The 12,120-nt window shown below is 68.1% G+C and overlaps 1 protein-coding gene across 1 annotated transcript; it reads right to left on the bottom strand.

The window, feature by feature from the left end:
- Positions 1-1,045: 1,045 nt before the first annotated feature.
- Positions 1,046-8,754, bottom strand: LOC128137808 (sodium-coupled neutral amino acid transporter 3-like). Its single transcript, XM_052779005.1, is given in 17 exon segments — positions 1,046-2,642; positions 2,645-2,726; positions 2,825-2,928; positions 3,413-3,557; positions 3,939-4,063; positions 4,165-4,265; positions 4,656-4,735; positions 4,871-5,044; positions 5,516-5,574; positions 5,731-5,813; positions 6,642-6,723; positions 6,815-6,907; positions 6,988-7,061; positions 7,579-7,694; positions 7,790-7,874; positions 8,032-8,183; positions 8,569-8,754. Coding segments are annotated over 16 exon segments (1,836 nt in total). The 5' UTR covers positions 8,142-8,183; positions 8,569-8,754; the 3' UTR covers positions 1,046-2,319.
- Positions 8,755-12,120: the final 3,366 nt, after the last annotated feature.

Below are 12,120 nucleotides of genomic sequence, written 5' to 3' on the forward strand. Positions count from 1 at the left end.
GGAAGCCCCCCAGCCCCGCTCCCACGCGTGTCCCACTCCCCAGGGGTCCCGCTCCCACGGGTGTCCCCCTCCCCGGGGGTCCCGCTGCCCCGGGCCGGGCCCTCCCCCGGCAGCGCCCCCGCGGGCCGGGTCCGTGCGTGGGAGCGCAGCGCCCCCTTGCGGCCGCCGAGCCCTGCGCCCCCGCGCGCGGGTCCCCCGTGGACCTGCCGCCCCCGCCGGTGCGCTGCTGTCCCCGTGTCCCGGCGGGCGTCCGTGCGTCTCTGTCCCCCTGGGTGCGTGGGAGTGTCCGTGTGTCCCTGCTGTCCCCATGTACGTCTGTGCACGAGCACACTGACCCTGTGCACACGTGTCCGTATGGCCCTGCTGTCCCCATGTACATCTGTGCACAAGCACACTGGCCCTGTGCACGTATGTCCATGCTGTCCCCATGTATGTCTGTGCACAAGCACACTGACCCTCTGCACACGTGTCCATATGTCCCTGCTGTCCCCATGTACATCTGTGCATGAGCACACTGACCCTCTGCACATGTGTCCATATGTCCCTGCTGTCCCCATGTACGTCTGTGCATGAGCACACTGACCCTCTGCACACCTGTCTGTATGTCCCTGCTGTCCCCATGTACACCTACACATCCACGTGCATGTGTCTGTATGTCTGTCCATGCTGTTCTGCTGTGCATCCATCTGCACTGACGCTGTGCATGTGCGTCCGTATGTCCACACTGTCGTGCTGTACGCCTGTGCAAGCATGTGCACTGACTCTGTGCACACCCATCCATATGTCCGTGCTGTCCCACTGCACACCTGTGCATTCAGACACACTGACCCTCTGTGCGTGTGTCCGTACGTCTGTGCCGCCCTGCTGTACGCCCGTGCAACCATGCGCACTGACCCTGTGCGTGCACGTCCATATATCCCTGCTGTCCGCATGTACGTCCGTGCATCCATGTGCATGCGTGTCCGTGCTGTCCGGGGACGCTGCGTGCCAGGTGCCAGCCCGTGCGCCAACCCCTTGCCCGCCCCAGTGACGCCCGAGACGTGGGCACGTTCACATCTTTATTCTCACTGCCAGGGGCTTTGCCGGCCGGCCTCCTCGCCAGCACAGGCATCGCCCCCACGGATAATTTAAAAGCGTCGCCCCCCAGCATGGCGCAGGGGTGGCCACGGGGCAGCCGGGCTGGGGACAGGGACGCCGGGGACGCGCTGCAGCCGACAGCCCCGGTGCGACGGTGAGGGTCCGCAGCGGTGCCCCTCACTGGTGCAGGGTCGCGGCCCCCCCCCCCCCATATAGATATGTACATTATACAGAGCTACCCAGAGCAACACAACACATTAAAAAAGATCTACTCTTATATACAGTATTTATAAAAAGCATCCCAGCCTCCACCACCCTGGTAAAAAAATACGTCTCTTATGTACTTTGCCGCAGGACAGCCCCCCCCAGATGTGCTGCCCACCCTGCCGGGTTGCCCCCCCATGCTGGGAAGGGAGGTGGGGGGGTGGGAGAGCTGCTCTCTGGGTTTTGGCATGGTGTGGGGCATCCCAGCAGCACGGATGGATGGATGGATGGATGGATGGGTGGGTGGGTGACTGGGAGAGGGCTGCGGGGGGCCTGGGTGCTTGCCCTGGGTGCAAGGCAAGCAGGGCCAGCTTGGGTTGTGGGGGTGCCCATCACCCTGGCATCTGGGCATGCAGACAGGGGGGTGGCTCCAGAGCCCTGAGCTGGTCCCCAGTGAGCACTGCTCCCAGCCCCCTACCTGCACCCCTTGGGGGGGCCAGGCCCCGGGCAGCCAAGCCACAGCATGGGCAGGATGCCAGCGGGCACCAAGCCCCCGGTGGGCATGCCACCTCCCCAAAGCGATGCGGCCAGTCCCCAAGCATGACCTGGGGGTCACCGGCGTCCCATCCGTGGGCACCGAGAGCCAACTGTTCCCCCGGCAGGCTCAAGAGCAGCGGGCTGGGTACGGCCAGCCGCGGTGGCAGGACCACACTTGCCCGCGGGGGCCGGGGTGCCCCCGTGATGTCGCAGCAGTGGGGTGGCATCTCGCCAGGGACCGGGGGGATGGCAGGGGAAGAGGGTGGGTGGCTTGGGCATGGGCACTGCCACAGGTCCGACTACCCCGCTAGACTCCAGCCCCCCGTAGACACTGTTCGTCAGGGCTCTTGATGCTGTCTGGGGTGGCCAGAAAAGTGCCCTGGTCCTCGGCCCCCACGGTGGGCAGTGCCCCGCGCCCCTGGCAGTGCCCGCTGCTGGCGGCTCTGGGTGTGCAGAGACGACCTCCACCTGACAGCCAGCTCCCGGTGAGGTAGGGCAGTATTATTCTCCCCATTTTACAGATGGGGAAACTGAGGCGCGGAGCAGGAAAGGTACCCGCTGGAGCGGGGTGGGGGCACAGCACCTGCCCCGGGCTCGCTGCCCCATCCCGGGCACAGGTCGGGGGGGTCCCCGCACCTGCCGTGGCTCATGCCCCCTCACCACCGCCGCGGGTGATGGGCAGCGACGGCGGAAGGTCCCCAGGGAAGCCCGGCAGGGCCACGGCACGGGGGCTGAGCCCGGGGCCGGCTCTCCCTGGGGCACCGGTGGGTGGGGGGAAGGTTGGCGTGGGCACCTGGTGCTGGCTAGTGGCTGCCGCCGCTCTTCCCCCCCCCTGTGGCCCAGTCGATGATGATGAAGCTCAAGCTCATGACCATGAAGAGCACCCCGAGGAGGGCGAAGCAGGCAGCCTGCGGGGACAGGGAAGCAGGTCAGGGACAGCCAGGGCGACAGGGTCCCCAGCCCAGACGTGGGACCCCCGTCCCTGTTGTCCCCCTCCCACGCTTACCAAGATTTTGGGGGTGGAGCGCAGCGGCTCCTTGTCCTTGGGCATGATGCGGATGTAGAAGATGGCGGGGAAGATGAAGATGAGGCAGGGAGCGGAGGTGGCACCTGGAGCAGACAGGGACAGAGCGGGCAGGGGTCCCCCGCCCCACGGCTCAGCCCTCCCAGCCCCGCTGCCGGGCCAGGTCCTGTCCCCCCGCCTGCCACCGCCGGCCCTGGCAAAGCCTTCCAGGAACCCAGGGACGCCGTGTCCTGGCCCTGTCCCCACGCCCCTCCCCGCAGCCAGGGCCTTGGCACGGAGCCGGGTGCCGAGCGGGGGGGGAGCCCGGCTTGGGGGATCAAGGGAAATACCCAGGGGAAGAGCAAGTGCCGGCTGGCAGCGTGGCAATCAGCCGGCAACCCCTGCGGGAACCAGCTTGCCGGGACAGGGCTAGGAACCCCCACACGGCACCTGATCCCGGCACGGTGAGAAGGGGAAACTGAGGCACAGGGGGGTCAGGCAAAGCCCAGCACCAGGCAGGGGCAGGGGCTGGCATGCTGCCCACGACAGCCGGTGCCTGCGAAGGGACAGGAGCGGGGTGCTGCCACGCACCGATCATGCCGAAGATGCCAAGGATGGAGGGGGCGAAGATGACCAAGAGGTTGATGAAGGTCAGCAGGACCACGGCAATGGTGACGTGGCGGATCCAGCTGAAGTCCTTTCCTTGGAACAGCATCTGCTGGATGGCCCGGCGCACCTGGGGACAGGGATGGGGTGTCATGCTCCATCCTTGGAGCCAGGGCCCATCCCATCCCCTGTCCCCACAGGCCTGATGGTCCCCAGCATCCCTTCCCAGCCCTGTCCCCACGGCCCTGCCAGTCCCCGTCACCCCTTCCCCTGCCCCAGCCCTGACCCTGATGCCCCACCGGTCCCTGTCACCCCCTCCCCTGTCCCAGCCCTGTCCCCACAGTCCCGCTGGTCCCTGTCACCCCCTCCCCTGCCTCAGCCCTGTCCCTAACACCCAGCCGGTCCTGTTCCCCAATCCCTGCAGACCCACCGATCCCTGCCACCCTGACCCCGGGCTTCAGCCCCATCACTGCCTCAGTTTCCCCTCTCAAAGCCCCATGAGGCCACTCACCGGGAAGAGGACGATGGGGACGGTGAGGGTGACAGCCGTCAGCACGGCCACCCGCACGCACAGGATGAGCACGTCGAAGGGGTCCACTTTGTTGTACGTGTGCAGCAGCTCCGACTCCACCCGGCCTGCAGGCACCGGCGGGGAACCGCTGGGTGAGCCCCAACACCGCCACCCCCCCGGTGCCCGCATGTCGGCAGGGCCCCCAGCCCCCTCCCCGAGGACTCACCGTAGAACGTGAGGTAGCCGAAGAGGGCGGCCAAGAAGTACATGAGGTACATGACCATGATGGAGATGTTGGAGATGCACTGCATCTTCTTCTTAGAGGGGCTGCAGGAGACGGCGGGCTCAGCACGGCCCCCACGGCCCAGCCCACCCCGTGGCACCTGCTGGCACCGAGCACCCACCCAGCAAGGAGCGGTGATGCCGAAGCACCCTGGGGTGCACGGGGGCTGTGCAGAGAGAGGGGCTGCGTCCCCCTTCCTGGGCTGTGTGGTGGGTTGGATCTCCCACCACCAACCAGCCACCCCCCCCCCCCCAGGTTATATCACCAATCTCCCAGGGGTGATATCACCCACTACCCACCCACCCATCCCAGGGTCATATCACCCACCTCCCCACGATGCCCCAGCGCAGGTCCCACACCCGGATGGCACTGCCTTTGGGTAGGTGCCGGACGAAGCCCACCCCTCCCCGTGGGTGCCCCCACCCAGGACTCACTTCTTCAACTCGGTGTAGATGGGCAGGACCTCGGGGTGGCAGACGAAGGCGAAGGCCATGATGGGGATGGTGTACGCCGTCTGCGTGAGAGAAGCATGGCTGAGCGCTGGGGGCCAAGCTGGTGGGTGCCACCAGCGCCGGGACCACCCACCTTCATGGGGCGCACGGGGGTGGGGGCTCACCCGGAGCCCCAGGGGTGCATCCCAGGTCCCTACCTGGGAGTTCAGGGTGAAGAAGCTGGGGGTGCAGGTGCCCTGGTCAGGCGCCTGGAGGACGGTGTAGCCATTCTGGTAGTCACTGGTGCTGACAGGGGTGACATTGAGGCTGCCCGTGAGGTTCCCCTCCTGCTCGGGGAGCGGGCAGGGGATCTGGAACTTCTTGTAGATGACCTGGGGTGCGGGGGACATGGGGACGGTCAGTGCCCGGTGCCACCACCCCCCCAGCACCGGCCACCCAAGCCAGCACCACACCCAGCAGGAGGGTGGCCCTGCAGGGACCCCTCTATGGGGCACCCTTTGCTGGCAGTGCCCCGCAGCGATGCTGGCCCCCCGGGCCTGCCCCTGCCAGGGTGGGCAGCGGGCAGAGCAGGGCGGCGGCACGTGGAGGGGCCGCACGCGCCGTTCTCCCCCCCGGCACCGTCTCCCTTCCCCTCTCCCCAGCACTCGGCTCCTTCAGCCGAAAATAACCCAGCAGCGTGACAGCACTGCCACGACATCTCCACAGCCCGGAGCACCCACTGTCCCCGCTGTCCCCACTGTCACCATAGCACGCAGCCTGGTCGAGCACCGGCGGAGCCACGCACGCTGGCACAAGGGATGCTCGGCATCCCAAGCCGCTGGCACGTGCCAGCAGGTACTCACCGAGATGAGGAAGAAGCCCATACAGCTGAGGGAGAAGCCACTGGCGTAGCCGAGGTAGCCTAGGGAGGGAGGAGAGCGGCCGGTTGGTGCGGGCAGGACCCTCGTGCTGGCCGGGTGTCCCCTCCTTGCCCACCACCCCCAGGCTGGCATCGTCACCCTGCCAGAGCCCCGGGGTGCCGGACCCTGGTGCCACAGGCAGCATCCCCCTGACTTACCCAGCTGCTTCATGAGGGCCAGGGGCAGGATAATGGTGACGGAAACCAGGATCACCAGGTAGTTCCCGTTCATGTACCAGTCCCTGGAAGCAGAGGGCCTGCTCACTGCCCCGCTCTGCCGGGGCATGGGACGCACAGGCAGCCATCGGCGGGGGGGCTGTCTGCCATCCATGGGGACCTCGGAGCTGGCAGCTCCAGGGACACTGGCATCCCCCGAGGCTGGCATCCCTGCTGTGCTGGCATCCCCAGTGACCCCTGAGATGGTGTCCCTGGGGACCCCTGAGGCCAGCATCCCTGGGGACCCTTGAGCTGGGGTCCTACGTACCCCCCATAGTGGTGCACCCCCAAGGGCTAGAGGTGCTGAGAACTGCTGTTCTCAGCACATGTTTGCCTGTGGGCAGCCTGGGGTACCAGCATCTGCAAGGTGCTCAGCCAGGTCCTCAACACCCCAGGCAGGGGGAGCTGCTCCCGGCCGCCCTGGTCTCATGTGCAATCGAGTGCCCCAGAGCAGCCAGGGTTGAGCCTGGCTTGGACGCCCAGTCCCAGACTGGTAGAGGTCCCACTGGCAGCTCTGCCCAGCATCTGCCCGGCTCTCACCCCCCATGCTGCCAGGTGGGGATGCAGGAATGGGGTGGAGGGGACCCATTCCCAACCAGAGCCCCCGTCCCCCACCCTGCAGCCCCGGGCTCTGCTCAAGGAGGAAAGCCTGATCCCAAGGGGATGTGAGGAGCAGGGATTGGAAGTTCAGCCCGGTTTAATCCCACCCAGGGGCTTATTCAGCACTGACAGTTATCAAAAATAGTAGTGGCTTAATGGTACTAAATCCCTGCCATGGGCTGCACAGCTGGAGACGAAGCCCCGGCGCCTGCCCGGGGGAAGGCATGCAGGCAGCACGGGCAGGAGGCACTCACGTGGTCTTCTCCTCCAGGTTGAGGAAGGTCTGGATGACGAGAGGCACTTCGGATTTGACAATGTACAGGTAGCTGGACATGGCTGCGGGGCAGACCAAGGTCATGCTGCGCCAGCATGCTCCGGTCCCGTCCCGTCCCTGCCCCGCCGCGTCCCCCCCCAGCCCCGTCCTCACCTCCGATGTTCTGCAGCGTGATGGCAATGGCCGCGGCCAGCTTCCCCGGCGTGCCGAAGGCTCGGTAGCCCAGCTGCTCGTAGGCGCGGATGCCTGCGGGACGGGGAGCAGTGGCGGGGTGAGGGTCAGGAGGGGACCCCCCAGCACAGCCCCACTGGGGACCCGGCACTCACCCACGATGCCCGAGGACTTGAGCAGCAGGTGGATGGAGTAGCTGGAGAGCAGGGCCACCGCCGTCAGGAGGAAGCTGCGAGAGGACAGCACCGTCACCAGCAGGTCACAGCACCGGGCTCGGACACAGCCGTGGGGCAAACCCCGCGCAGGCAGGCTCTGCCTGCAGGCAGCCGTCCCGGCAGGCCACCCGGCCCCTTGCGCTGGCACCAGCTGGGTGTTCACGCGGCAGATGGGCCGCAGGGTGTGGGGACCCCACGGCCATGGGGCTGCCCTAGCCCTGTGGGTCCATGTCCCCACACCCAAGGGGAGCCGGCATCTGAGTTCTTTGGGTCACATGGGGAAACCTGCTCTCGTATTAAGGAAGTTAAGCCTTCATCCTCCTCCTCCCCAGTGGGGCACAGCACCCAGCAGGGGCAGACAGGCTCATGCCAGGGACGGGCATTGCTCAGGCAGAAGGACACCAGCCCCTGCATCACCCCAAGCCCAGGACTCCTTTCTCGCCTGCATCCCTGGCACCCACTGATCCCCTTGGAGGAGCCCCCCACACCTGGACCCCCCCACCCACGCCCACACAGGTGTGCAGCACTCACAGGAAGAGGATGATGCCGGTGTTGGCCATGGCATAGGCCAGCCCCAGGATGCCGCTGCCCATGATCGCATTGCTCAGGTTGAAGACGGACATCCCAAAAGACGTCTTCCCTTCGAACTGCACGCGTGAGACACAATGGGGAGGGGATGCACCAGTCACACCGTGAGCTACCCCCATCCCACCACCACCATGGTGCCCGTGACCATACTCACATCGGTGAAGTGCGTCTGCTTCTTCTCGGCGCCATGGGGCAGGAACTCCTCCATCTCCGCTGTGCCAGACTGGTTCTCCTCAAACCTGGCCGCCGGAGGGAGGGGGGTGAGGCCGAAGCAGAGCCAGGGTCTGCCATGCCCCTCCCCGTGCCCGGGCAGCACTGGCTGGCATCGTAACGGCAGGGAGCAGCCGGGAGGACCTGCCAAACCCCTGGCACCCCTACTTGTCCCAGGGCCCCTACCTGTCACCCGACAGCGAGGGGACGGCGGAGGCGGTGAGCGCGGTCGCATGCTTCCCATTGGGCACCAGCTCCACCATCTCGGCCTGGAGGGGCACGTCCGTGGCGTCCATGGCGGGGAGGTGGCTGGGCTCGCTGCAGGCTCTCCTCAGGCTCTGCAAGAGGGGGGCAACAGGGGTCTGGCTCTGGGCGGGAGCATGGGACGGGCTGGCGTGGGGTCCCACAAGTCCCGCATCCACCGGAGATGCTGGAGTCGGGTTCAGCACCAGTGCTGGTGGCACCGCAGGGACGGGCACCCAGGGATGACAGGGATGCCTGGCCGGGCATCACCATGGCTGGACTTCTCCCTTCTGCCCGCTCAGCACACAACGCCCTATGGAGCTCACCCCAGCTCCGACAGCCCCACGAGGGTCCTCAGGTGGGACTGTCCCCTGGCCCTGCCAGCCATCCCACAGCCCACCCCGCGGGGCCGCTCCGCTCCCCTGCCCGCAGCACGGCGCCAGCCCAGCCCCGGAGCCTCCGTCCGCGACGCCTGCCCACCTCCGCTCCCCTGCCCGCAGCTCTCAGCTCCACGCCTCAGTTTCCCCTCCCGGAGACGGGTGCCGACAGGCGAGCGGGGGCGTTTGGGAGGGCAGCTGGGGACGGGGTGGGGAGTTCGGGGACCCCCCAGCCACCACTGTTACGTAAAGCCTGCGGCACTACCCAGAGCGAAGGGCTCGCCCGCGTCCCGCCACCTGGGGACGGTGCTGCTGGGGTGCCAAGGCGGGGGGCTCAGGGGCATGTCAGGGCCGGACAAACGGAGCAGGAAAGAGCGCGGGGCCGGGAGACAGCTCCTTGGCAGGGGAAGGCGGCCGGGCTGCCGAGCGCGGGATGCCTTGGCACGCCGCACAAAGCTGCCTCTGTGCGAGCCCCAGCCCTCCCCGCCCCGCTGGGAAACGGCACAGGGTGGCTTTCTGGGGCAGGCTGGCAGCCGGGGTAGGGTCCCCCGCCACCCTGGGGGGCTGGGGTCCTGTCTGGCCGGCTGGGGGGGCTCCACATTGGGACCACGTCTGGCCGAGGGATGACGGCACCCGGCCCGAGGCGAGGGCTGGCCGGGATGCGGTGCAGTCCCCAACCCCAGGAGGATCCTGCTGCCCCATCACCCCGGTGCCTGGGGTCCCAGCGGGTGCCCATCTTTGTGCTCCCAGGGGATCGGTGGACCTGGGGACCAGGCGAGTCTTCCCGCGGCACTGCGGGGGCAAGAAGACACCGGGGACAGCAGCCCCACCCCGGCACGCAGGGGAAGGATGACATGGCGGGGTGTGGGTGCCAGCACCTCCAGGCTCCTGAGCCCCTGCCCTGCCTGTCCCTGCCCATCCAGGCCACCGAGGAGACCAGGCAGGGTCATCCCAGGCCACGCGCCGGCTGCCAGCACTGCTGGGGGGGCCGAGCCCCTAAGGCTGGCCCCGGGCGGGGGGGGACACGGCTGGGCCACCCTGCCTGCGGCACCCAGCCCGGTGGGGAAACTGAGGCGAGGCGCAGGCCAGCGGGGACCAGAGCAGGGAGGCTCAGCCGTGCGGGGGAAAAAAGGGAAGCGCAGGGCGGGCGCTGGGCGATGATTTATCCCCTCCGCTAGGCCTCTGCTTGGGCCGGATCCAGGCACGAACAAGGCTGCCAGCACATCCAAACGCCACCGTTAACTCTGCGCCTTCCCGCCGCCGCAGGCGGGCATCGCCGAACCCACCGCTCCCGGCGCTGGGCTCAAGAGGGGCCACCAGATCCCCAGTGCTCCATCACCTCCCCGAACCCCCCCAGCACCGCCGGCCTGCCCGCAGGCAGGGCTCCGCTGCCTCCCACCCGTGGCAGGCAGGAGCTACCCCGCTCCCCCTGCCCGCTCCCCCACGGGCGCCGGGGAGGCTGGGCGCTCTCCTCTGCAGCCCCTTTCTTCTCCCAGGTTATAATTACACCTCGCAGGGCGGCTCAGGAAATACCAGCTTCTTCCCCCGAGTGCCTCTCGGAATAGCAAGCGGCACGGCCGGGCTCATTTCGCATGCACCGGGCTTAGCACCGCCACCCAGACGCTTCCTCCGGCCGGGCAGCCCTGGCACAGCCCTGGCACAGCCCTGGCACAGTCCCGGCACAGTTCGCTGCCACCTCCCCGGCCAGCCCCGGCCTTTGCCCCTTGGCCAGGGTCTCCCGGCAGCGGTGGCCGGGGAAGGGGGGGGAGATGAAAGGGGAGGGAACGGGAGATGCTTCGATCGGGCAAAGCGTGCCCTGCCTGTCGCTGTTTGCCTTGCGATAAGGCTGGGCAGAACAGCAAACACACGGAGTGGCGGATGGCCCCGGGGGGGTGGCGTGGGTCCCCCCCAGGGCTGGGGGCAGCGGGTTCACCCCTGCCCCTGTGTGCCCACCTCAGCTGGGGACCTTCTGTTCCGGGCAAAGAGCATCTCCCCGGGGATCTCTTCCCGTGGCCTGCCGGCCCCGAGAGCCCCAGCCCACCGCGGGGCTGCCATGCTGCCACACGGATGGGATGCTGCCGTCCTCGCTGCCGCACCGGGCAGCACGTGTGCCGCCTGGCATCGTCCCCCTCCTGACCGCCAGCCCCAGTGCCCGCTCGCCCATCCTGACGGCATGGGCACTGCCACATGCGTGGGCACAGAACCGCCCCCGCTGTGGCACCCGGGGCCATGTCCCTGGGGGTGCTGAGCCAGCTGCACTAATTTCCCGGCGTGCGCCTCTCCGCTGCCTGCCGGCTCTGGGTGACAAGGACGGTGACAGCCTCGCTGCACCGAGACCTCCCACCTCTCCCTACCCAGTCCCGGCTCTCCGGGGCTGCTCCTGCTGTCCCACCGCTCGGACACACCAGGGACATGTCCACCCCACCAACCCTCCGGCATAGCCAGGCAGCCTGAGCCGGGCCCCAGTGCCGTCCCGCAGCCCCCCCCGCGAGGAACGCCGAGCCGTATGCATAGGGCGGCACGTACCCTCCCCGCCGGCCACGTCTGCGCACCAGGGGAGGCTACGTTTGGTCTCGCACGCCGCGTCCCGGCCAGCACAGATGCCTTCCCCCGCCTCGCCGGGATGGGGACACGTGTGTGGGGCGGCAGGGCTCCCAAATCCCTTCCCTGCCCTGGCAGGCAGGCAGCAGGCGGCCCTGGGCTCGCTCCGGGGGCCAAGGGCACCCCAGCGGGGGATCCGGTCCTGGAAGGGGCTGCATCCCTCCACCCGACACCTCGCTTCCACACAGACTTTATTTAAAAGGTGGAAAATCCCAGCTAGGAGCAAGGCACATGCGGTAACGGGCGGGCTGGGGCAGGGGAGCTCTGTCGGCAATGCCAGCGGAATGTGTCGGGTGGGGGGTCCGTCGCACCCGACAGCGTGGCGAGGAGGACGCGTATCACCCTGGGAAAGCCTGGCCCTTCTGCTGTGCCGGTTCCCCCAGTCAAGCCTCGGCATGGCACAGTCCCCACCAGAGCACACCACGCCGGTGGGAGTATGGCACACACGGCAGCCGCTGCCTGCCAGCCCTGCCCGTGCCATGCGGCACCAGCCCGGGGTGCGATGACCCGCCATGTCCCTGCAGCCCATGACGCCCACCCGTGAGCACCCACTGCTCTCACCCGTGGGGGACGAAGGCACCGGGTCTCCCTGGCAGCGGCTGGGTGCTTCCCCAGGCCAGGGACCCCCGCAGCGCAGAGACCCCCTCCCCATCTCCTCTCCCTCTGCAGATGAATCCCGGCTAATCCGCCCCAGCTGGGGCCGCGGGACTATTCCGGGTGGTAATCCGGCTTTAGCGCCAAGCCTGCCGCAGCTGCCGGCCTGCGTGCTAACAGCCAGGTACCCCACCGCTGCCGGTGTGTGCCGGGGGGCCGGCGGCAAGGCCCCCCTGCCTGTGCCCGCCTGCCCAGGTGGCTGTTCGGGTTTCAGCGGAGCCGGGCACACAGAGGTCTCATGTTCCCTGCAGCTTCGCTGGCGACAGAGCCCTCCCAGAGGGACAGGCAGCATGGGCAAGCAGGCAGGGGCACCAGCTGTGTCCCCCCACTGCCATCAGCCCCCAGCCCTGGAGTCACCCCCAGCACCGCTGCTGGGCACGGGGTGACCCCCAGCCTGGGG

Source organism: Harpia harpyja, chromosome Z (genome assembly GCF_026419915.1).
Source record: "Harpia harpyja isolate bHarHar1 chromosome Z, bHarHar1 primary haplotype, whole genome shotgun sequence".
NCBI lineage: Eukaryota > Metazoa > Chordata > Aves > Accipitriformes > Accipitridae > Harpia > Harpia harpyja.